This window comes from Thalia democratica, chromosome 2 (assembly GCF_965202585.1).
Source record: "Thalia democratica chromosome 2, ktThaDemo2.hap1.1, whole genome shotgun sequence".
In the NCBI taxonomy this organism is placed as follows: Eukaryota; Metazoa; Chordata; class Thaliacea; order Salpida; family Salpidae; genus Thalia; species Thalia democratica.
In genome coordinates, this window is record NC_139166.1 from 48,346,284 (window position 1) to 48,372,857 (window position 26,574).

General features: G+C 25.7%; 3 protein-coding genes across 3 annotated transcripts; 2 read left to right on the forward strand and 1 right to left on the reverse strand.

Moving 5' to 3' along the window:
- Positions 1-5,154: 5,154 nt before the first annotated feature.
- Positions 5,155-5,784, forward strand: LOC145829719 (uncharacterized). Its single transcript, XM_082937580.1, has one exon. The coding sequence runs from the start codon at positions 5,178-5,180 to the stop codon at positions 5,754-5,756; it is 579 nt and encodes a 192-aa protein (XP_082793706.1). The 5' UTR covers positions 5,155-5,177; the 3' UTR covers positions 5,757-5,784.
- Positions 5,785-6,294: 510 nt separating this feature from the next.
- On the forward strand, positions 6,295-14,280 carry LOC145849583 (nuclear migration protein nudC-like). The gene is made up of 8 exons (XM_082954546.1): positions 6,295-6,414; positions 7,942-8,019; positions 8,088-8,180; positions 8,459-8,572; positions 9,327-9,482; positions 11,799-11,990; positions 13,618-13,820; positions 14,149-14,280. The coding sequence occupies exons 1-8, from the start codon at positions 6,337-6,339 to the stop codon at positions 14,198-14,200; spliced, it is 966 nt and encodes a 321-aa protein (XP_082810672.1). The 5' UTR covers positions 6,295-6,336; the 3' UTR covers positions 14,201-14,280.
- Positions 14,281-23,920: 9,640 nt separating this feature from the next.
- Positions 23,921-26,005, reverse strand: LOC145828635 (uncharacterized). The gene is made up of 4 exons (XM_082936390.1): positions 25,918-26,005; positions 25,108-25,290; positions 24,650-24,755; positions 23,921-24,241 (listed from the first exon to the last, which is right to left on the reverse strand). The coding sequence occupies exons 1-4, from the start codon at positions 26,003-26,005 to the stop codon at positions 24,076-24,078; spliced, it is 543 nt and encodes a 180-aa protein (XP_082792516.1). The 3' UTR covers positions 23,921-24,075.
- Between the last annotated feature and the right edge of the window lie 569 nt (positions 26,006-26,574).

Below are 26,574 nucleotides of genomic sequence, written 5' to 3' on the forward strand. Positions count from 1 at the left end.
CTAGTTTTTTAGTTTTTTACACAAACAATATTTCTATCGAATTTGAAAAATAATTGATACAATCTAAAGCCAAAGATTTAAAACATAAATTAAAATTTCAAAAAAAATATATAGTATCATTTCTAATTAATCCTTAATTCCAGTTAAGCTAAATGGGTAAATAGTTAAATGATGTAAGAAATAAATGCATTAAAACCGCTAGACTTACAGTAGCTTAAATCATGGCAACAATAATTAAGAATGTAAAATGATAAAGTTTGTACAAAAGTCATAAAAGTAAATTTAAGTTTTAGTTTTTATGACAGTTTCAAAATGTGCAATAGTTGCTGTTAAAGATATTGCTAAGAGTATTAAATTTTGACTAGAGACAAAAAGATATACAAGTGGTCTAGATTGATAAGTTTCTTAATTTATTTTAGTTATTTACAACCTAAAATTTAACTAGACTATTCACAAACTGCATTTTAAAGTAAGGAATGTTTTTCTACCATTAAAAAATAAAAATGTATAATTTTGAGAATATTAATGCATTTAAATAGTTATAATAATTTATATATATTCAATTGGAAACCAGAGACGGGCAAACTAGGCCATTGAATGGTAAAAGTGTTGCCTGTAAGCATATTTATTTTAAATGGGATTACTATCTACAGCTCACAGGCATGCAAATTTAGCACACAAAAAGGTTTAAAGTGAAAAGCAAAAACAATTTTTTAAGCAAAATTTACAAAAAGTTCAAAATTTACACTAGATATTCTAGAAGAGTAAAAAACTGAGTTACAATTGCTGCCTAAAAGTGTTTTTATTTCAAAATATGGCCTGTAAATACCAAATGCCTGTCAACCCATTTTCAGATCTTTTGAAATTGAGTTAAAATAATTTTGGAATTTTATTTAGTAATTATATTATTTTATTCTCAGCTAAGAAGCTTTTTATTACTTAATTACTGCAATTGATTAAGTTTGGATATGTACTTTTGAAGAAAAAATAACTTAATAATTTTAAGGGCATAGGGGCAGAAGAAGGTTATTTTTTTTTTTAAGGTAGAAAAACATCAGAAAACCCACTCTCCCCTCTGCAACAATAAACATTTTCTGAAGGTCAAGCAAGTGAGTTTGAGCTCATCAGGTGTTATTCCACCAGCCCTATCTTTAAATTTATCTAGAAAAAATTTGCCTTTTAATTTAAAGATAAAACTAAATCTATCTACTTACAAAAGTCCAAAAGCTCAAATCCCCAAGCAAGTGCTGCCGAAGTTCTGAACTAAACAACTATAACAACAATCCAGTTATGATATCACTGCCACCAAAGTGATTTCACAATTAGTTGTTAAAAATTTAAGTAGCTTATACCATTAAGCACCATAAATTTAAAACAAACAAGTACAAAACAGCAAACTTCTATAACAAAAAAGTTAAAACTAATGTAATATATTGCTAACAATAAATTAACACCAATCTTGATCAATATTTAAAACCTTGACAAATTATTTCTCTCATAACAAAGTTTTATTAACAAAAGTACAACATCTCAACAGAAATGTTCCTTTATACAATAAAAATAAGATTAATAACATTTATTCAAACTTAAATTTATACAAAAATCAAAAGAGAAAACAAAATATACAATAAATCTAGTTTATACACAAAAGTATAAGACAATAAAACAATATACTCTGACATATGATTAAAAGCACTCCAGCATTACTTTTTGTAGCAAGTTAATAGAAAATTTTTATACTGCATTTAAACTCATCTTTCCTTAATTTTTTTAAATTTTCTGCGCCACTAGACCAAAACCTTGGACCCAAATGCCTAAAGGAGTTTAGGCCAAATCTTGTTCTAGGTCTTTCAGTTATGAAACTTAATTTTTTAGAAAACCTTGTGTTGTGTGAGTGGAGAGAATTAGCAAGGATAAAACTTATATGCTCAAAATCGAATCCAATCATACTATTCTACAACAATTTACAAACTTGCAATATAATCACATCATTTAATTTCAGCAGACCAGCTTTCACAAACAGTGGGTTTGTTGGGGTCAAAGCAGGCACACTGCAAACATAGCTCACTATTCTTTTTTGCATACTAACGATTTTTTTCAAACAACATTCAGCAGCACCAGCCCAAGCAGATTTACATTGCGTACATTTAACATTTACATTGCGTACAGATTACATTGAATGTGCAGATAAAACAAACTACAATACACCGTTTTAATTGAACTCATATCCAAATAGTACCTTAATTTTGACAACACGAAACAACTTCAAGACAGCCTTGATTTAAGAGATCTTAAGTGAGCCATCCAATTCAGTTTTCCATACAAAACCACACCTAAATATTTTATATTTTCAATCTGTTTGATATTAAATCCAATAATATTTAAGGGCATAGGGGGGGGGGTAAACACCCTTTTTTGGTTTTTGATCTTATTTTATATAGTTTTTACTAAGCTACAATATGCTTTTTACAGATTTTAAAAATTCAAAATAATTTTTGAGATAAAGGCGGTCAAAGTCGGAGGCAACAATAGGATCCTTATGGGAGGCGCAAACTAAAACGGCAAAAATAGACTATTTCACTAAAAATCTATCTTCTCCTACGTTTTTTGAGATAACTATCTCAAACTTTCAGGAAATGTTCCTTGCAATATTTGAAAAATTCTGTCAGAACTGTTTTTTTGTTTATTTTTTTTATAATTTTTTTGTTTTTAAATTTTTTCAAAATTCCTTCCGACAGAATTTTCTAAATATATCAAGGAACATTTCCTGAAAATTTGAGGTAGTTATCTCAAAAAACGTAGGAGAAGATAGATTTTTAGTGAAATAGTCTATTTTTGCCGTTTTAGTTTGCGCCTCCCATAAGGAACCTATTGTTGCCTCAGACTTTGACCGCCTTTATCTCATAAAATACTTTTAATTTTTTAAATCTGTAAAAAGCATTTTGTAGCTTAGTAAAAACTATATAAAATAAGATCAAAAACCAAAAAAGGGTGTTTACCCCCCCCCCCCCCCCCCCCCTATGCCCTTAAACACCAATTCAGTAAGAAACACATTCTAAGTTTAAAAATTATTGCATGACAACGTTTTGACTTTCCATTAGTCATTATCAACAAAATACTGTGCAAAAATAACTAAAAATTAGTGATAAACAACTAAGTATTCAAAAATAAATTTTGCATTCAATCTTTTTAAAATTTAATAAAACACTCTAAGTAAAAATTTGAAGAAGATTGCATATAAAATGAAGGAGGAGATATATTTTTATTTAAATGGTCTTTTTTTGTTTGCACCTTCCATTAGGAACCTATTGAGGTCACTTTGATTGCTCATGTCTCAAAAACTAATTTAAATTTTTTCAAGCGGTTAAAAATGTCTGATAGCTCAGATAAAACTATATAAAATAAGATCAACTTGTAAAATTCAAGGTGGACCCCCCTATGCCCTAAATAACACTGTTCACACAAGCAGGATCACTATGTTTGTAGCTTAAGCAGGCATCATCAGCAAACAATCTCATATTAATTTCAGTAGAAGAAAAAATATCATTTTTATACACAAGAAACAACAGAGGACCCAAACAACCTTTCCGTATTCCAACATTCACAATTTCATGCTCAAACACAACATTATTGATTACAGTTGATTGGCTTCTATTATTTAAATAGCTTTGCAGTAATTTTAACATAGGTCCTCTAGTTTTATAACCTTTTAATTTTGAGAAGATTATTTCTTGATAAAACATTTTTTACAAAAATTAAATTTGGCTTTTATATGAAAGCTTTAAATACAAATTATAAGCCAGTTTTTATAGAGTTCAAAAATAACATTTAACTTTTGAGATATTTTATTTTTTGTAAAAAGTTTCTGATACAAACGTATGGACCACAGATTTTTTGTGGTCAATTTTCTTGGAAATTTTAAAATTCACTAAAAATCTTTCTCCTCCTTCATTTTTCAAGCAATCTTCTTCAAATCTAAAGAAATGTTCATTATATTATAAGAAAAAATATGTTGCTTATGAATTTTAATAATTATAAAAAAAAAAAAATATCAAAAAAATTAAAAAAAAAATTTTTTTTTCAAAAAAAAATTGATTTTTTTTTTAAATTCCAAAGTAACGTTTTTTAGTTATTGTATAAAGATTAGACTAAAAGTTTGAAGAAGATTGTTTGAAAAATGTAGGAGGAGATAGATTTTAAATAAAATAGTTTTTTTTTTGATGTTTTAGTTTTCCCTTCCAATAGGGAACCTATTATGCGGCCCGTCTTTGACTAGTCATATCTCAAAAAATAATTTAAATTTTTCAAAACAATAAAGAGCATCTTCAAGCTTAGAAAAAACTCTATAAAATAAGATCAACTTGTAAAAAACATGGCTTCTAGTGCATTTAAAGCTTCTTACTAAATTTAAAAAAATTGTCTACAACAAAAGTTATGCTAATTGAAGCAAGGCAATTTTGAGGTTTTTCAAGGTTGCCAAATTTTCAGAATAACTCAGGAAAGTTTAATTTTTTTTTTAATATCAGGATAACTCAGATAAATTTGAAATTCCAAAAAAAAAATTAGATGACTCAGGCCAGTTTTATTTTAAGTAAAAGTCAGGACAGTTTTAATATTTCTGAAAACAAGTTTTTATTGATGTTTACTATTTTATTGAATACTTAATTTTTTTTAAGGATTTGATAAAACACAGAATGACTCGGAGCAGTTTAAATTCTTTCAGGACAGTTTTTGGACTCCATGAGTGGAAACTATAGTTTAGCCACATTAAAGTTTTAAAATATTTTTTTAAAAACTTAACTGAATCAAGGTTGTTTAAAGTTTATTTTTGGAAAAACTCAGACTTGTTTTGACATTCAAAAAAAATTATAATTAACTTTTGTAGCTAATAGCTCTTTTTATTTTCTAAAAAGTTATGTTTCTTTTCTAAATAATAGTTATTAAGTTATTGTTTTGATAACTATCAGAACAGTTAAAGGAATCATCATTAACTTTAAAACTTTAAAGAACTTCTTAAAAAGTAAAAATAATATTGTTTTACAAAATAAGTTTTTGATAACAATTTAAGCATTTGTTGTTTTTTAATATAAGTAACCATTATAATATTAACTTTGTTGCCATTTTTAGATTAATAATAAATCTATATTTAGCAGGTACTAAAGAATAATACTAATAAAATGAGTTTTTTTACTTGCAACTCTGACAGTCAATCTGATGTCACAACATCTGATTCAGAAAACGAAGAAGAGCAAAAACCTTCTGTACAAAGCAAAGATGAAGAAGAGAAAGATGTTTCAAGAAAAAGAACTTTGCCATCACCAATTGACGCAATCACTTCAGGTAAAGTTCCAAAGTTTGTCACAACTCATTTACGTGATGAATTGGACTGGGACAAAATTAAGAAGGAAGCACCACCAGTTCCTGAAAAAGAAATTAAACCTTGGGCACTCAACCCAGTCACCATACAATCAACAGCACCAAGTGACCATAGACCTGATATTGCTTTGACCAAGCAAGTTCCTCAGACGTTGGTTCCTAAAGAAAAGGTTGAGCAAGAAGATGTGCAACAACCTGAAAAGATAATTGATCATGCAATTAAATGGTCTAAAATGTACAAAGACACCACCACGCTCAAAGGCCGCCCAATAATGGATTTTGATGATCCAGAAATGAATACGTTTTGTTATACAGATGTAAATAAAGACAAAAACGCTTTCAAAAGAAGTACAGACAATAAAAATTCAAAAGATGATTAATTTTTTTGTACTGTATTTAAAGTTATAAATAAAGTTTATAGTTAAAGTTAAGTTTACTTTAATTTTAGTCAAATTATTTTTTTATTTGAGTTTATAACATTATTGATATTAGTTATATGATTTTGATATACATTTGTTTATTAAAAAGCTCAAAGAGCTACATTTTTTTAAAAACACCATACTGAAATTTTTATAATAAAAGGTTAAATTCTATTACTGTATACTTTTTTCAAAACATTTTTTTACTATTTAATAATAAGTTAGTTCAGAAAATTAAATGATTTTCTGTTTTTTTTAAAGAGTATAACTGTCAAAGTTTAGAAAAAAAAAATCTATTTAAAATTTGTAGTTAAATTAAAATGTTTCAAAGCCTGAAATTTTTCTACAACTTAGTACTTAATTTTATCATGTAATCTAAATAGCATACTTAATACAATTTCAAAACAGAGTATGTTAAATTATGAACTATTTAAAAGACAAAATTTTATAGAATAAAAGATAAAAATATTACAAAAATAATTAACCAACTTAAATGTTAGTATTTAATAAAAACAGCTTTTTGAGATAATATTTATTCATAATGGATCCAGCTAAAACAGAACAAATGAATGGCATGCTGTTCCACCTTGCCAACCAACTTGAAGGAGGTGCAATTGAGGTATTTTTTGTTCTAGTACAACATTTCAGTCTTATACTTATGTTTACTCTAATTTAGTGAATTTCTTTTATTTTAGCATTTATAATAAACCTATTTGAATTTATTTTTATTAAAATGATATTTGTTGTAGTAATATAGCCAGATTATATTAATAATTTTTCTTTAAATGTTGTGTATGTTTAAAACTATAAATAGGATCTAATTGTCTTTTTTTCTAATTTAACAAAACAATAATCAGGGTTGCCAAAAAACTTGGAAACCTGGAAAAACCTTAAATTTGACAATTTAGGCTAAAAAACCTGTAATTTGGGAAATTAAAATTAAAAATCAGGTAAAACCTGAAATTTACAACAATTTTTACTTGTTTAGTAGAAACATTTTGATTTGATACAAAACATCTACCATATAGATAAAAAAAATTGTAATTACCAAAATTTTTTATTACCAAAATTTTTTTCTATCAAAAAACACATTTGAAGTAGTTTAACAGGATCTTTTCAATGTTTTTATACTATTTAACACAGTTTTTTACCTTAAACTTAACTTTAAACAAAAAATAAACCCAAAAATGTGCACTTTTAAAAACCTGGAGAGAATTTGCCAAAAACATTTGGCAACCCTGAATAATAAGCATTCTTTCTTGATGATTTAAGAAAAAAAGTCAGGTTAAGATAATAAGGATTAAAAAAATAGGTTTCAGGTTTTTAAAACTAAAACAAAAATATAGGTATACTTGTTTTTAATAAAAAAAAATATTTTAATAATAATATAAAAAAGATATAAATTTCTTTTACTTGTGCTTTTAAAAACATGTACTAACCATTATCAATAGTTTTTCAATTTATACGACGTGCTGGATTAAATAAAATGATGATATGAAGAACTGTAAAAATATGATATTTTCTATGGCAATTCAACTGTGTATTTTTAACAATAATTTAAACTTTTACTTCTATATAAAGCCTTTGCTTTTTAATTCTCAATTCAGTTTAATTACCGAACCATTTATCTTTGTACCATAAAATAAATTATATTTGTAACTGTTAGAAACTTGATTATTTTGATTTTTATAAAAATATATTATTCATCTGTCTGCTATAAGTTGTTAAACCTGGAATTCTGAACAAAGTTCACTACAAAACTTGGAAAAAACTGAAATTTTTAACAATTTTTCATGTTAGTAGTAAAATTTTAGTTTGGCACAAAAAATCTACCATATAGATTAAAAAAATTGTAATCATCAAAAAATTTTTTTATTAAAAAACACATTAAAGTAGCTTAAAGTATCATTTTAGTTTTGTTATACTATTTAGCACAGTTTTAACCTTAAACATAGCCTTAAACTAAAAATAGACCCGAAAGTGTGTACTTTTATAAACTTGGAAGAAATTCAGAAAATATAGAAGACATTTCTAAAAAAGTTTGGCAATCGTGATTAGTATAAAAACTTAACATTTCATTTATTGTCAATAAAAAAGTTAAGTGATAAGAACATCTAATGATAATTAACCAATTCTTTTTTTCTAGTTGATTGATGTCTTCTTTGGGTTCCTGCGCATGAAAACAGACTTTTTTATTGGAGGAGGTAGAAATGAAGCAGAAAGTGTATGTCTTTACTTTTTTAGAATAAAATTTCTTTAGGTTTAAATAAAACAATTGCATAACTTTTACAGATGGTCTTAGATAAATTTCGCAAACATCAGAAATTAGCAAAAGAAAAGAAAGCCAAGGATGACCAAGCAAAAGCAAAACGAGAAGAAATTAAAGTTGATTAATAATTTTTTATTACTTTATAAATAAACTAAAATAAGTATAATTTCTTCAAATATTTTAAATTATAATAATTTCATTTTTTTTTACATAGATCATATTTTCTTAGGTGCCAAGCTTTTTAAAGTTCATTAAAAGTTCAACAATACGTTTAGTAACAAAAACAACTAAAAAAAAATTTGTAACACAGAGGATCAATATGCTAATTGTTGTACAACAATCGATTTGACTTGATATGGTTGTAATGATATTTCTAAATGTATTTTTAATTCAGAAAAAACAACAAGAAAAGCGCGAGCGAGAGCAGGAGCTCAACTCCAGCAAAATTGTAGAAGTTACTGAAGAGGAGGCTAAAAAGATTGAGGCTGAAAACAAAAATAAATCCAGTGTAAGTTTTTGATGATGTTTTGAGTCACAAATAACTTTTTCAATAAATCAGGGTTGCCAAAAAACCAGGATTTTGAGAATTTAGGCCAGAAAAACCTGGATTTTGAGAAATTTTGGAAAAAAAAACTGGAATTTCAAACAGTTTTTACATGTGAAGCAATGAAATTTCGATTTGACACAATAAGTCTATCATAGAGATAAAATTGTTTTATAATCATTAAAAAAAGTTTACATTAAAAAATACATTTAAATTAGCTTTACAGTATCTTTTCAATGTTGTTATATTATTTAAGACAGTTTTTTTTAACCTTAAACTTAATGTTATACTAAAGATAGACCCAAAGGACTTGAACTTTAGAAGACTTTGAAGAAATTCTGAAAACCTGAAATAAATTTCTTTAAAATCTTTGGCAACCCTGATGTAGAAATCTATTTTAAATTGCTTTATTTTATGTAGGTTTGTTAAGAGAGTGAACATTTCTAAATAGTTTTTAGCTTATTGTGATAGCGGGAAGACATCTCGGCTTTGCCAAAGATAGCTAAAAACATTACTACGAGGTAATTATTTTTTTATATATTCAAAAGCTTACTATAGCTAGGTCGTAAGTAAATTTGTCATTGCAGATTTTCTGTTACAGTTTGTAAAAAAACATAGTAAACTATTTATAAATGTTACTCTCAGAGTACATAGAATTTTACTAGCTAAGGATACTGCAGGATAAATAATCGTAAAACCTTATTTGATCAAACAACAGGGAGACTCGGCACCTGTTCAGCAAAACAGCAGTGCAGAAGAGAAGCCGGCAGAGGAGGAAGAAGATGAGGAAGACAAGGGCAAGTTGAAACCGAATGCTGGCAACGGAGCCGATCTCGCTAATTACACCTGGACTCAGACGTTGAAAGAAATTGAGGTTTGTTATTAATTTTTTTTCTTGTCATTGAGCGAATATTTGTATATTTTTGATTATTGAATACCCTGAACTTAATTTTGATTGAACAAGTATGTATATCGTCGAACAAGTTCTTATTTTTTGCATTAAAAGATTATAATCAAATAACTTTTTTTAAAGAATTTAAATCAAAACTGTTGACTAAGTTTTTTCAGTAAGTAGGAGTATGAATTGTTTGTATTTTAGAATTGTTTTAGTTTTAATAAGTATAAAGTATCTTAAAAACAAAAACAATTTTTATGATTCTAAACATAGATCATTTATATAAAAAATAAACTTAATAAATTAAAATAATAAAAGAGCAATTTTTTTGTGTAATAAATAATGTTGTTTTTTAATTATAAATGCCGTTCAATATCCGCTAATTTTTATGTTTAGTTACAGGGTGGCCAAAAAACCTGTTATTTGATAAATCTAGAATTTTAAACAGTTTTTACATCTTAAGTAGTGAAATTTCAATTTGGCACAAAATATCTATCATATAGATAAATGTTTTTTGTCATCATCAATTTTTATTATTTTAAAACAACACATTTAAAGTAGCTTAAAAATATTTTTTAATGTTGCGATACTGTTTAACAATTTTTTCACTTTAAACTTAGTTTTAAACTAAAAATAGACCTGAAAACGTGTACTTTTAAAAACATGAACGAAATTTATTAAAAAGAAGTAGCCACCCTGTAGTTAGAAGGGTTGCCGAAAAGCCTGGAAAAACCTGGAACTTGAATTCGAAAAAAATTAAAAAATAACCTGGAATGTCTAAAAATAATCACTGAAAAATATAAAATTTTAAACTATTTTTACATGTAAAGTAACGAAATTTGTATTTAATACGAAAAATTCAATTATACGAAATTGTATCATTTAATTTTTTTATAAAGAAAAAAATTACATAAAGTAGCTTTACAGTATCTCTCCAATGTTGTTATAATACTTAATATAATACTACAAAACTATTTAAGACAGTGTTTTTACTTAAGTTTAGTTTTATACTAAAAATGAATCAAAAAACTTCTTTTCTAAAAACCTAAGAGAAATTTACAAAAAACCTTTGGCAACCCTGATTAATTTAATTTTTACATTAAAGTTTATTGCAAACAAAATACAAATAGAAGTACTTTTCGGACACGCTCTTCAGTATTTTTTCGTGTCAAAACAAGCTGAAATAATGATGTACTGATATAAACTAATAGAACTAAGTATTTAAGAAAACAAATTAAATTTAACACAATAGTGATAATTAACAAATTAAGGCAATCGTCTAATCAGAAATAATATAAATGTAACACAACTTTACTAATCAACTAATTTAAGTTCAACGAATTAAACAAAATGGTCGAATAAACAAATTTCTTTTGTTTACAGAGATCCGGCTTTAAGCTAAAATGTATATAGCTTCTAAAGTTTTTAGGTGAAATTCATTACGAGCCACTGATATTATTTTGAAGTTTTCCACTTTATAGTTTTCGACACACTTAGGATTAGTAATCAGGTGTTTTTTATTATTTAATATTTTATGATGTGAAAATTTATTATGTTATATATGATATTTTATACTTGTTTAGTCAGAAGTTATATTTTAAGATGAAATAGAAGAAAAGATAAGTTTTATACTAATTCTGCATATACACTTTTGAAAATCTTTAATATTTAATTTTTTTAACTTTTTACGAAAGTATGTTTTATATTAGGGTTTGACAACGTAACGGTCAACAAAAATATCTGTCCCGCGACGTATTTTACCTATAAAAAAGTTTGTGGAAAACAACAAATTAAGCTGTTTAATAAGAAATATTTAGAAATGTGTTCTTCATTTGATTTAAATAATGTTTATTGAATGACTACTTCATTGCAGTTTTACTTTATTTTTTACTTTTTTTAAATAAAGCCACCCGAGAAAGATTTTTTTTGGTAAATCTTTCTTGTAAACATAAAATGTAACGAAAAATGTATAGTCTTTATCTTGGTGATGTATTAGTTATATATAACAGTATAAAAATCTAAAGGAAAGTGCAACAATTTTAATTTATTTCATTAACTCCGGCTGACTCAGACTAGAAATCCTATCGCTTAAAACAATGGCAACCCTGATAAAATATTTTTTTAAGGAATAAAGTTAGTAATGATACATATATATAATTATTTCAAAATACTGAAAATATTCAATGATATAAATCTTGTAACCATTGATTAAACATCAAAATTACATGTCAATCCTATGTAGATAAACATCAATACACAAAAAAAAATGTATGACTAATGAATACAAACACTCAGGTTCACATTCCACTGAAAGCGAACTTCCGAGTCAAGTCACGTGACGTTGTGTACGATTTGAAGCGCAAGTTCTTGAAAGTCGGGTTAAAGAAAGAGCAGCCAATCATCGACGAGAATTTGTACGCCGAAGTCAAATCGGAAGATTGCATGTGGACGCTCGACAGTAACTCCATTATTATCACTCTTTACAAGGTTTATTAATTTTTATTTCAGAATGAATTAGTTATTAAGGGCATAGGGGGGGTCTGACATTTTTTTTACTAAAAATAACATTGTATCTTAAATGAAAGTTTAAAGTACAAACTACAAGCCAGTTTTTATAGAAATATAAAATCTTATTTAATTTTTGAGATATTGTAATTTTTATAAAAAGCTTCAGATACAAACGTATGGACAGCAAATTTTTCAACGTCAATTTTCTCTAAATTTAAAAAACCACTAAAAACCTATCTTCTCTTTCATTTTTTGAGCTAGAGACCTCAAACTTATAGGAAGCGTCCCTTTTGTAATTTAGAAGACTTTGAATGTTTGAATTTTGAAAATATTAAAATATAAAAGTTTTAGATAAAAAAAATACAAAAAAATAGGTGGTTTTTTTTAAATAAAAATTTAATTTTTTTAAATTAAATAAATTCCTGCATTCAATCTGTTTATAGTTTAATAATACAGTTTCTGTGAAAATTTGAAAAAGATTGCTTTAAAAATGAAGGAGGAGATAGATTCTTAGTGAAATGGTCTTTTTTCGCATTTTTAGTTTGCGCCTTCCATTAGGAAACTATTGAGGTCACCGACTTTGATCGCTCATATCTAAAAAAATACTTTGATTTTTTTCAAGCGATTAAAAATGTCTGATAGCTCAGATAAAACTCTATAAAATAAGATCAACTTGTAAAAATCAAAGTGGACCCCCTATGGCCTTAATTTTTAACATTTAAGTGCTATCCCTTCTTACATTTATATAGCACTCGTTGCTCACTTTTTAATTAAAAAAGATATTTGTATTTACTTTATCATACTATTACACCTAAGTTAAAATTAATTCTTGCTTGCATACTATATTTTAAAAAGTTAAATTATATAATAACAAACGTGCTAATTAACTACTTATATATAACCGGTTTCGGTGAGAAAATCATATGACCTAGTCAAACAATTAGCAAAAAAAATTATATAAGTTATATCAAAATTTTTCAATATTTGTTTTAAACGGGTTGCTGTCAAATTTGCATAAGCATACAAGTTTGCATTAGGGGACAAAATTGCACGAAGATACTTTGGCACGAAGGCACTTTTGTACGAGGGGATAAAAATGCACGAATATGAAATTGCACGAAGACACTTTTGCACGAGCAGACAATTTTGCACGGAGACATTTTTGCAAGGGCTGACTTTTTTAAATTTATTTTTTTACTATCACTGTTACCCCTTACCCTCGGTTGGTAACTTCTATTATCATCTTTTAATCATTATTATTATTATTATTATATCTTTTTTTTATATTTAATTATATTAGTTATTTTTTCTTTTTATTTTTACTATCACTCTCACCCCTCACCCTCGGTCAGTAACTTTTAGTTTTTTATATTTTTTTTCTGTTTGTTTTACTCTAGTGCAAAATTGACCCTTGGTGCAAAATTATCTTCGTGCAATATTGACCTGTTCCCGTTTTAAACAGTTCAACGACATGGAATGGTTGCCGCGAAATCTTTACATTTTCTTATTCTGATTATTACACATAAGTAACAACTATTTGCTTGTAATATAGTTTTTTATAGCTAAGCTAAATATTTTTTTCAACATAATTTCATGTTTCAAACAGATCAACGATATGGAGTGGTGGCCGCACCTGATCACATCAGACCCCCTCATCAACATTAAGAAGGTGGAACCGGAGAACTCGCAACTGTCGGATTTGGACGGGGAGACGAGGGGCATGGTAGAGAAAATGATGTACGATCAGCACAGGAAGAACGCCGGTCTGCCCACTAGTGACGAACAGAAGAAACACGACATGCTTCAGAAGTCAGTTTGATAATCTTTTGAAATATTTTGTTTTTAAAACAGTTTTTTCTGATACGCTTGCAACATTTGCTTTATCAACCTGATTAGTAGATAGACTGATAACAGATTTAAGCCTAACTAGTTTTGGATGCCTAATTAATATCCTTTTTCCTTAATACTTACTTAATTTATTATAAATATTTTTGATGTTTTGATTAAGTATAAGAGAAATTCAAAAAAAAAATTTGACGAAATGTTTTATTTATAGTTGCAGCTTCAATGACTGCTGCATTTATAATAATGTTATTTAAAATTACATTTAAATTTAATTAACAATTTAACGTTGCAGATTCATGAAGCAACATCCTGAGATGGACTTCTCAAAAGCCAAATTCTCTTGAGTTAATTAAAAAAATTTCTGCAGTGTAGACTATTCATTTTAGATTATTGCTTTTTCTTTCAATAAAAAATGCTTTTTGAACTGTTTTTATTTTAGCTTTCCCTAACCTTAATAAAATTTATCTAATTTTTAAACCTAGTCTTTTAGCACTAGGTGAATTTTGAGTAGAAAAAAAGCACAACTAACTATCAGCAGGGCTGTCACAAGGTCAGGAAAAACTAAAAAAAAATGACAAAAGTCTGGAAAAAATGGGAGTTTTTGATAAAAAGTCAGGAAATTTGACAACATTTGAAAAAAATGCCAGATTTTGTCAGTTCAAATTCACAAAATTCCTTATTTTCCAAGCCTTCAAATGGTAAAAAATTAATTAAAATTGTAAAATTTTCCTATAAATTTACAAAATTATTTAATTTCCAATGCTTTCATCTGGTAAAAAATAAGTAAGTATCCTTTATAAAACTGCAAAATTTTTCTATTAACATATTGGACAACTACCCTACTTGAACAAGCAGTTCTTGTATGTTTTTAGTATTGATGATCTGTGGCAAGGACACTTCCATAAAGAAACTGATATGTAATGGAAGTGAGATGATTGAATTCAGCAAAAAAACCGTTGTTTTAACCTGTATAAACATAAGGTTGAGAGCTTTATATAGTTTAAGTGTTTGATTATGTATTTTAGAATAAGTTTAAATTAAAGTTTGATTTAGAAAAGTCAGGAAAGTTTTAGTAAAAAGTCAGGAAATTTTTCTCAGCTTGATATGTGGCAACCCTGTTCATAGTCACTTAGTTGTTGTTTATGAAGTCACAATGATTTAGATATTAGAATTTCTCTAATTTATTCTCTTACACAATTTTTGATATAATAGTAGTTTTAATTAAGCAAAATTTGAAAATAATTTCTATAGGAGCATTTTTTTTGTATTGAATTAACTGTATTCTTTCCAGTAAAGATAATTGTTAAGGGTATAGGGGGGGTCCGACATTTGTTATTACTAAAAATGACATTGGATCTTATATGAAAGCTTAAAGTTCAAACTACAAGCCAGTTTTAAAAGAATTAAAAAATCTTTTTTAACTTTTAAGATATTGTAATTTTATAAAAAGTTTCCGATACAAACATATGGACCGCAAAATTTTCGCGGTCATTTTCTCGAAAATTTAAAAAATCACTAATAATCTATCTTCTCCTTCATTTTTTGAGCTAGAGACCTCAAACTTTCAGGAAACGTTCCTTTTATAGTTTATAAGACTTTGAACGTTGGAATTTTAAAAATATTAAAAAATAAATATTTTAGATAAGAAAATACAAAAAACTAGGTGGTTTTTTTTTTAATAAATTTTATCTTTCAAAATTAAAAAAAAATCCTGCTTTTAATCTTTAAAAAATTTAATAATACACTTTATGTAAAATTTTGAAGAAGATTGCTTAAAAAATGAAGGAGATAGATTTTTAGTGAAATGGTCTTTTTAGGCGTTTTTAGTTTGCGCCTCCCATTAGGAACCTATTGAGGTCACAGACTTTGATCTCTCATATCTCAAAAAATACTAATTTTTTCAAGCGATTAAAAATGTCTGATAGCTCAGATAAGACTCTATAAAATAAAATCAACTTGTAAAAATCAAGGTTGACCCCCCAATGGCCTTAAACTAACATTTTTATAGTTATTAGCACAGCTGCGTATCACTAAGTAAAATTTTGAATTATTGAAAACGAATTAAGATATCAGAAAAAAAATCAGTGGTAAATCTTTTTTCGTATATTATTTTAATCTTGCAGTCGTTTAAAACTTTTACTTTTTTCGCTGTTTGTTACTCAACTTTATATTTCAAATCTGTCAGTTAGACAAAAAGATTTTTTTTGTAAATAAGTAAATATGAAGTTTACACTGTATATATAATTAAAATTTGCCTTGAACGTTAATAAGTGAAGGAAAATTAGAAGAACCATGATCAATTACAAAAAACGCTAGAAAAGTAAAATTTAAAACGATTGGTTCCCAGTTAATAAAGTTATTTATATTTAAGATGTTTTCTATATAAACACATAGGTATTAGAGGTAAGTTTTGTATATTATACAGGTACGATATTTTGAGTTTTGCATTATGACATTGGGTCAGCCTTTTCTTTTGATTTATTTGGGAAAATATGCTCTTATGTTTATTATGAGAATAAATACTATTGTACTCTCACAATCCCAACCAGAATTTTTATACACTGATACCCCTTACCCTTGGTTGGCAAGCGGTTCTCGGATTTGTTCGGTTTACTGTGCGTGTCTTAAAATTTTTATATAACAGTTTTATTAAAGCTCTTACTATTTTAACTAGTATGTACAATTTCAAATTTACCTGTATACTAATGCTTGTTTGCAGTGACTCATTTAGTTTTTGTCCCCATAAAGGAAAACCTTGCTTTAAAAATATTGATTAAGTCTTTTAAAGCTTTAGATAACTACCACAAACTAAATGTTCATTGCTCATAAAAACAATATCAGAAGTAAAGAAATAGAAAAAATTATGTTGTTTTATCTAAAAAAAAAGTAAGTTCTATATTTTAACTGTTGAGTTAAAAGCAAATTTGACAGAGTAATCTATCCAAGAAGATTGAAAATTAAACTTTCATTATTATAAGAAGCACAATTAAACATTTTCAACTGTTTAATTTTAATACAATTTAAAAACTCCCTTTGCGGTGAAACAGTGTAATTATGTTTCTTAAAATAATAAAAGTTTAAGTCTATGTTTTGTCGATAAACAGTTTTTAAACTAAAACTTGATTCATAAAGCTTAACGTTTGAAACTAATATAATACTTATAATCTGTTTTAATTAGAGTATATAAATTTATTTGAAATTTTTTTATACTACTAAACTGTTCCTTAAACTCTCAATTCATATATCAAGATGACTATTTTCTGAGCTCCTAAGGTCTGAAATAAATAAATATAATACCTACTCTTTGTGTGCTATAAAATTTGTAAATAAATTTCATTTTAAAGTACTGTAAACGGTTAGCATAAATCGGAAAACTTTTAAAGATTCTACTAGTCATTAACTTTTATTAATTGTGCAGAAAGTTGTAGATTTTAATTGTTAAAAGTAAAATACAAACTTAAGTGTTAGAGGCTTATGTTTTCGCAGAAATAACGACTAGCTTTACTTAAAATGAAAATGAAACCTTTATTTTGAAACTATACACCTTAGTACAACGAAAAACAATACTTAATACAACAAAATATAGCAGGACTGTTTACCTAAAAAAAAATTAAGTATCAAACGTCCTACAAACCTTTAAACTCTTTTTTAATCAAAATACTAATTTTAAAATAACTTTATTTTCTTATTTAAATATTTACAACTATGGTGTTAATTACAAGTAAGCTTTTTTGTTAATTTACTTTTATTTCGTCATAATATGGTGGCTGGGAAAATTAAAGTCAATTTTACTATAACTTTAAAAATTCGGCAAATTTACTTATATTATTTAAATTCTATAGAGTATATTTTTACAGAACAATTACAGTTATTTTAGGTCCTTAATTTTTTATTAATTGATTGCAAATCATTAATCGTTGTTTGCTGATCATTGTAGTTTTCACTGCATTTACATAATTAAAATAGAAATTCTTTTCAACCAAGTATTATTTGTGAAAAAGTAGTTTGCATAAACTTATACCATTAGATGTTAGGTAGCACTAAACTTTTGTCTACTTTTAAACTATTTATCATACGTTTAATTTTATCAGAAAAAGATTAAAGATAAAACTTTTTTTAACAACAAAAATATAAAATAACAATTGGATTTCGATTATCAGCCCAAACTCATACAAAGATTAATTTGACCACAAAGTAAGCAAGGTTTGATATTTATTGGCTCAATTCGTTTACACATAACTCTAATTAAATAGAAACAGCACAGAAGTTTAAACATATTAAAATTTTGTAACTTCTATTTTCCACCCATCCTTATCCTCATGATGGTGGTAGTCATGGTCAGGAACAATATCAACGAATTCCAGATGTTCTTTTTTCTTTAATCCCTGCAAAAACTTTTCATCCTCATTATCTCCAAAGCATACCAGCTTTCTGTTCTTAACAAAAACTTTGTATTATAACACAAACACTTTTTTTCTCAAAATACTACTTTATTTGACAGGGATTAGAAGGTAGGCAACAAATTAAATTAGTCATATTTTATAACGTTATATATTTCATTAATAAAGAATAAAAGGAATAATTAATCTTAAATATTACAACTTTGCTAACAAATATACGCTAGCATTTTTCAAGTAACAAGTTAAATGCCTATCTTTACAAAACTTTATTAAAGGACATGTCATACTTGTAAACAACAAATATTTGAAAAACTTGTTTTTAGTTATTGCAAAGTAAAACTATATGTAACTAAAACACAACTGACTTTTCAAACATCACATAGACAGAAACAAAAACGATTAGACAAGCTGAAAACATGGCTGCAAAACTTGACCATAAAGGAATAGCTTGGTCTATTTTTTCTCCATGATCTGTCGTTAATAATTTCCTTTTTTTTTAAGGATCAAAGATAAACTTTTTACAAATTTAAAGTAAAACAAACATTTATAGATTGAATTATAAAATATATACCAAAACTCCACAAAGTTATTTGAAATATTAAGGATGTCTATAAGAACAAAGTTGTGCATTATATCAATAAGAAAATAAACTTAATATAAATATTTTTCATAAAAATTTTTGAGATGTTTTTAATAAAAATAAATAACAAAAATAACCTTCGCACTTTGTATCACACTCATCGTAATGGGTGCCTTGAGTAAGTTTCTCTCCCTGTTTAAGTTCCTTGTACATGCACCATGTTCGATCTTCAATTAGAGGTGCACACTCGTCTTTGTAGGTGACACCCTCATAAGTGAAAGTTGACAAGCACTCATGTCCGTCCTTCGTGCATTTATGTTCTATATTGAAAAGAATAAAATTACTATAGAAATCTTGTCGTAATAACAGGGTTGCTTTAGAGAGGCTGATCTTTAAGAAAGCAAGCAAGCATTAATATTAAATGCTTGATATGCTATACAATGTATAACTTAGTTTTAAAAGAAGTTTGTTAACTCATTCTTAGGTCTTATTAAGCACTTATAAAGTGCACTTATAAAGTTGCTGAGATGAATTATTTTATTAAAATTAAACTGTAAAGTGAAATGTTAAAGTAAAAAGCTATTTACTGAAAAGCGATTAATGTTGAAAGGTTTAGTTTATTCCTTAACTCATTTTTTTTTTAAGTTGCAGCGGATATACAGGTGAAGTTAATAAAATATCCTATGTATGTTTAATTTTTTCTTTTATATATGTTAAAGGTTTAAAAATATTTAATAATAGTTTTAAAAAAGCTTGAGTAAAAGTTTAGTTTTTCTTTAAATGTTTTTTTCTTTTTGAACCTAACAAAAAATTTGAATCAGCGACATTAAGTGTTAAAACTAACACTACTCAAAATAATACATTTTAAAGTAAGTATTTTATCAAAAACCATTAGTCAATTTTATTTAGTATTTAAACATGAGTTATAATTTTTATTCACAGAAGACAACAGTTTACTTACTTCCATTTGAACTAGATCCAGATCCATAAACAGTTGAATCTTTAAAAATTAAAACGGTCAAGAAAAAAAGTGCTGAAATATAAACCATCTGAAAAAATTTTAAAGGTTACTAATTTTTTTTTACTTATTTATAAAGAAAAAATATACATGTTGAAAAATTAAATTTGATAAAAAATACTTTTTCAGCACTCATATTGAATGGACTTTTATAATGAATTTATCTTTTTTTTTTGGATGAAAAATTAAAATGGTTACTACAAAATTAAATTTATTTTGATTGTTCAATACAAAAGAATTATACTTGGGTTTCAACATTAAAAAGATAATTTAAAATTAATACAACGATTCAAAAAAAGGTTTGTATCTTAAGTTACTAAAACTGAAGTTGATATAATTTGTATGTTTGCCTATAGCTGTAAATCTGAAAGTAGATTCTACATTTTATATCAGTAATTAAAAAGTATAAGTTTTGCAAAAACTTTTCACCTGTCAACGCAAAAGCCTAGACATTTTCATAATATATACTGTCGTAACTATTTCTACTATAAAAAAGTTAATAACACATTAAAAACCTATCCTAGAATTGTTTTGATTTAGTCTATGCAAGAACTCAAACACCAATAAACTTGCAGAGAAACAACATTGCTTTTTATAATAAACTTATTTAGTTAACATTTTTATATTACTATATTATGTAAAATTAACAAATAAAAATATTAGGCTTTGTACCACTTTTGGCAAATTTCTATAAATAACAGATCACTGTTGTTTTATTTTGTATTTAAATCATAAAAATTCTACCTTTAGGTACAGTTCTATATTTTAATTTATAGTTCAATATTTTAGAAATACAGCTGCCTGCAAATGACTTTTTTAAACAAATCTGGCAACAAAACAATTTTTACATTATTTATTATCAGTATTTATTACTTTTAAGATAATGTATGTATTTTTTATTAAAAAGTATTTGACAAAGTTATCTTTATAAACAAGCGTTCTTACACCCGAAATTAACAGTGTTTTGTGGCTTATTGTTTTACAAAAGCACAATTTCATTTGTTGTCCACAAATTGATTGCAGCTAAAAATAAGTTGATTAACGGGAGGACCTGGCCCGTGGGTCGTATTTTGCCGACTCCTACCTTACAATGTACTAGTTGATTACACATTAAAACCTTTTTACAAATTTAAAAATATTTGTATTACTATTTGAATTTTTAATTAATTTATTTTTGTTGCTAATCTCTAATAAGAAATATAGGTCTAATTTTATAAATTTAGAGAAAACTTTAAATAAACAATTTGTTATATTTTCTTTTGCTAGTACTCTATGAAAAGGAGCAAAAAGTGACCATTTTAACTATATATTTGTAGAAAATCTTAACAAATTTTTACATACTTATTGTTTAATTGAAAAGCAGCTTATTAAGTTACTTTTATAAGTTTTACTTTATTGTATTTGTTTTTTTTAACATACATGTTTACTTGTATATTACGCTAAAAAGCTTTTGGTAGTATTTTTAGTTTATATCTTCAAATTTAATTAAAGTATTACTTGAATGATAAATTTATAGCTTATTTCAAGAACTAAAATAATGCAATAGTTTAAAAAGTAAATTATTTAAAATTATACAGAAATAAAACCAAGTTTTTTTAGATTAGCTTATACTTATTGAAAATAAAACCTTACTTAACACATACTTGAAGTTATTATTAAACTAACATCTTTAACAGCCAAGACACAAAACTTCTATAAAATAGTTTTAGCCTCGTAAATCTATTTAAATAACACATTAAAAAATCAAAATAAAAGAGAATAATAACTTTAAAGTCATTAGTTACTGAAAACTGATAGTATTTATTAACTATGTCAAATACACAATAAAGATTTTCAGAATTAAACGAAAAATACATAAAAATAAACTTTATAGCACTTCTCTATATTACACCTACATATATGATTATGCATTTAGCAGTATGAAATAACTGTAAAAGAACGTAATAGAATAATTGAACTTGGAAAAGCCTTTAGTCATAAAGCTTTTCCTTATATGTAGTCAAACTAAATTAAATCCAATAGAGCTTACATCACATTTATAGTTTTTAATTTTTTTTTACATTTTTTCTTAAAAAAAATACATATAGAAAACAAGTATGAGTGTTTAATACTTTAAAGAGAGTGTAAAAGTAAATCTCTAATTAAGTATTTGACAAACTACTTTTTGATGAATACTTTTTTTTACAGTAGTTTTGTTAGAATTGTACTGTGTCACTTTAGCGATAACCTAATTTTTTGCAACTTTTTGGTTAGTCGCTATGTGTTCTGTTTTAAACAATTGTTAACTTAAAGGGTATTCTATATTTGTGTATATTTACATGGTCCTTTTAAAATACTTAAACTCACTATAAGTTAGTTAAAAATTAATTATTTTTTTAAGGTGGATACTAAATGCTTTTATAGAATTTTTCGATTTAGAACACTTTGTATGCAATAATAAGTATATTAGTTTTGTTTACTGTGAAGTCTCATATTTTCAGTTAAAAAAGTAATTAGCTTGCTACTGCTTACTTCTAGCTCACTCAAATTCGCTCAAACTTTAAATAACTTATGAGTTAATTTAAGCTGCTTAAAATATTTAAAGTATATTTATACATACCAAAAGTTCCAGATAGCTTGATTTAGATTCTGAAGTTTTAATCGCAAAAAATTAAATACTTAATTTGTCCAAACCAGTAAAGTACATTTTTAAGTTGTTGCAAATATTTGCTTAAGATAATGTTTTTTATTTTATAATTTAAAAAGCTAAGTATTATTTTCCAAAAAGTAGTTTGCATCAATTTATGCATTTAGATGCTAGGTAGCATTAAAGTTTTTCTACTTTTAGACGAGTTATCATACGTTTTTTTTTTTAATAAATAAAGATTAAAGATAAAACTTTATTAAGCAAAATTAATGTCAAAAATCAACATGACTTTATTCTTTTTTAACTGCAGTTAGTTTGATTACATATTAAACCACACTTGATAATCATTAAAAACATTATAATTTTAATAAGTTTTTAAAGTAATTATGTTGATCTGTTTTATTTAGTTAAGATACCATACTTTAGTTTATACTTTATATATTTATAATATTTTTTATAACTAAGCAATGATGTTCTAAATCTAAATAATAAACTTTCGAAATTTGATTGTGCAGATATTGAATTTGACCAAACAATTTTTTTGCAACTTAAAAACCACTTTTTTTACCTATTTACAAAAAAAAATCAACTAAAAAAGATAGATACATTGATCTTTTTTCCAAAATTTTATTTAATACTAATGTTTTTCACACATAAACTAAGAAAAACATAATTGATCCATTTTTAAAAGCAGTTTTGACTAAAAATAAACTCATTTAAATGAGTAGTACCTATCATTTAAGTAATGTAAGTAAACAAAGAAGAGCATCAATTAAAACTTCAAATATTATAGAATAAGTCTGAAAATATTGTTTCAGTATGTACTGTTGTACACCGTGAATACCATTGGTTTAGAATACTATTTATGTACTAATATTATTAGTTTTAAAATATTGTATAATTATATTTCTTTGTTTCAATTTAAGAGATAATCTCTGAAAAACTGTATATGTGTTCAACGATAATACTTAACGAACATTTCATTTCATGTTATGTAAACTTTTCACTCTTTCAGAGACCTTCAGTTATAACTAAGTTCTTATCCAATTACAGGTTACGTAGTGTTTACTTCGGTAAGAATAGTTTTAGATAAGTGACATATATTATTTACAAGATATTTCTATATATTTAAGTTTTACTTTTTTGACTTTAAAAACATAAGCAACTAAAAATAAAATGTTTGATACATAGATAATGTTCTCTTGGGCGTACTAAAGTAAGAAAACAATATCTACAATAACTTGGGTTGTCATATTAAAAAAAAATTTACAGTAAGTAAAAATCTTTTGATGTAAGTTTTATTTAAACTAACCTGTTAAAAAGTTGAATTAGTATTAATATCTTAAGTTGAAAAAAGCTATTGAAAAAAATAATTTAGACAAAATATAAAACATATTAATTTTTAATGTAACTAAAATATAAAATGAATACATTATTTAAGTACAAACTATTAGGGACTGGTTCCTTACTAAAATTAAACTAAGGAAATTTTCAGTTTTATATGAAACTACCCATTATAACAACATTTATATTGGCTAAATTCATTTACATATGAAGTTGGTAAAGTGAAAAAGGCACAGAGTTTTAAATGCTTTTTAATTTTCAAATTGTGTAACTTCTATTTTCCACCCATCCTTATCCTCATGATGGTGGTAGTCATGGTCAGGAACAATATCAACGAATTCCAGATGTTCTTTTTTCTTTAATCCCTGCAAAAACTTTTCATCATCGTCTACATGACCTTGAAAGCATAACATCTTTCTGTTTTGAGTATAACATCAATAAGTTATTCACATTTTTATTTATTTTAGTTTACTCACTATACTACTTTTTTTAACCGGGACTAGATTGTAGAGAACATATATTATGATTTATATTTTAGATATAGAATATTGTTAAATACTTATTTAATTATAATGTTTTAACCTTGTTACTAGTCTTTATAAAAATATAGTTTAACTAATCTAAAACATAACAACTATGCTATGAATATGTAAGCTATTTCAAAAATTTAGGCTGAATGCTTTTCTATAAAAAAATTTATCGTAAAATTTGCCATGCTTGTAAAAATATTAATTAAATAAAAACTTTTAAAAAAGATTAATTTTAATATTAAATATTTTATAGTTATTTTACTGTAAGACTATATGAAACTAAAAAATATCTAACTTTTCAAACATAACATAGACAGATGCAATGACAACTATACAAGCTGAAAACAGTGCTGCGAAACTTGACCATAAAGGCACAGCATGATCTACATGTTCTCCATGATCTGTAGTCATTAGCAAACTTTTTTAACAACACAGATAAACTGTTTATAAATTTCAATTGAAAAATATTTCTCGTTAATTAAATTCAAATACGTGTATAAAACATTTTCTTAAACTATTTTATGTTGTAAAGGACATCTAATAAACTTGTGTATAAAATAAGCGAAACAAGTTTTTAACATTAATGAAAGCAGGGTTTAAACTTTGTTATGTTTAGAACTATTATGTTTACATGATGTATTATTCATGATGAAGCTCAAATTTAATATAAGAAATTTTTTAGGAAGAATATTTTAATTAAACTTAAATATTTTTCGTAAAACTTTTGAGGTGCTTTTAATAAAAATGAGAGACCTTCACATTTTGTATCACATTCGTCGTAATGGGTGCCTTGAGTAAGTTTCTCTCCCTGTTTAGGTTCCTTGTACATGCACCATGATCGATCTTCAATTAGCGGTGCACACTCGTCTTTGTAGGTGACACCCTCATAAGTGAAAGTTGACAAGCACTCATGTCCGTCCTTCGTGCATTTATGTTCTATATTGAAAACAATAAAATTACTAAAGAAATCTTGTCGTAATAAAAGGGTTGCTTTACACAGGCTAATTTTTAAGTAAGCAAGCATAATAACTAAATGCTTGATATAATAAAATATATAATTTAGTTTTTAATTATTGTTAGCTTTGTTAAAGCATTTGATAACTTGTTAAAATGAATAATAAATACATGAAAACTGTTTTAAGTTATAAATATGTTAAAAATATTTAACAGAAAAAAGCGTTTAAGAAATTAAAGGTTAAACTGTTTATGAACTGTTTTTATATTAGGTTTTATCAAGTATATCATCAGGTTAAGATTTATAAATGTTCTTTATAAATTTTTGTTAAAAAAATTAGATTTAATAAGATAAAGCATAAGTTTGTACAACACTTGAAGTATTTTTCAGAAGTATAACGTTTGAATTAAGTAAGGATTTCTTCTTTTGTTGTTTTTATTTCTATTCAAACATACCAAAAAATTGTATAAAACATTAAGTTTATTAAACAAATATTTCTTAAAACGATACATTTCAAAGTAATTAATATATAAAAATCATTAGTCAATTTAATTTCGTATTGAAACATGGATTGTAAGTCTATTCATTTAAGTAAACGTTTTACTTACTTTCATCCGAACTAGATCCAGCTCCATAAACAGTTGAATCTTTAAAAATAAAAACAGTCAAGCAAAAAAGTGTTGAAGTATAAACCATCTAAAAAATAAGAAAAGTTTCCAACAAATATTGTTGACCTAGATAGAAAGCAAAATTGTATATGTAAAAATATTTTACTTATTAAAAAGTATACTATTTTTGCATAGTTATAGTATAAATAAAGACTTCAATTGAGAAGTTAATTTGCTTTTTTGGGTAAAAAAAGTAAAACATTCAGTTAACAGTTAATATAGTCATGTTAAAAACTGCTGAAATATAGACCATCTGAAACTTGTTTTAAATTTATTTAATTTTTTTCACAAAAAAAAAACTGTTTGTGTGACTATGGTGAACTTTAGGGTTTCTATACTTTTCGAACAAAGTAAAATTATAAATAAAAAGTTTAATTTACGTTGATGCAGCAATAATATTCATATTTTATTTTTAATAAGCTAAGTAAAGTCTCGAAATTAAATTTATGACTTAAAGTATGTTTTATTTTATTTAATAAATTCAAAACTGTGATAAGCTGTTGATTATAGCTGTAAATAAAAAATAATACTCTACATACTATTATAATAAATTAAAAGTTCCTTATGCTAAACTATTTCACTCATCTACGCAAAAAA

What these genes read in the sequence shown, in the direction of transcription:
- LOC145829719 (XM_082937580.1), top strand. Translation starts at nt 5,178, where the DNA reads ATGAGTTTTTTTACTTGCAACTCTGACAGTCAATCTGATGTCACAACA.
- LOC145828635 (XM_082936390.1), bottom strand. Translation starts at nt 26,005, where the DNA reads ATGGTTTATACTTCAACACTTTTTTGCTTGACTGTTTTTATTTTTAAA. An exon ending in TGGATCTAGTTCGGATGAAA is followed by an intron (nt 25,291 to 25,917) that starts GTAAGTAAAACG and finishes TTTTCAATATAG; the next exon opens with AACATAAATGCACGAAGGAC. An exon ending in GTCTATGTTATGTTTGAAAA is followed by an intron (nt 24,242 to 24,649) that starts GTTAGATATTTT and finishes TACTCAAAACAG; the next exon opens with AAAGATGTTATGCTTTCAAG.
- LOC145849583 (XM_082954546.1), top strand. Translation starts at nt 6,337, where the DNA reads ATGGATCCAGCTAAAACAGAACAAATGAATGGCATGCTGTTCCACCTT. An exon ending in CAAAACGAGAAGAAATTAAA is followed by an intron (nt 8,181 to 8,458) that starts GTTGATTAATAA and finishes TTTTTAATTCAG; the next exon opens with AAAAAACAACAAGAAAAGCG. An exon ending in AGACGTTGAAAGAAATTGAG is followed by an intron (nt 9,483 to 11,798) that starts GTTTGTTATTAA and finishes ACAAACACTCAG; the next exon opens with GTTCACATTCCACTGAAAGC.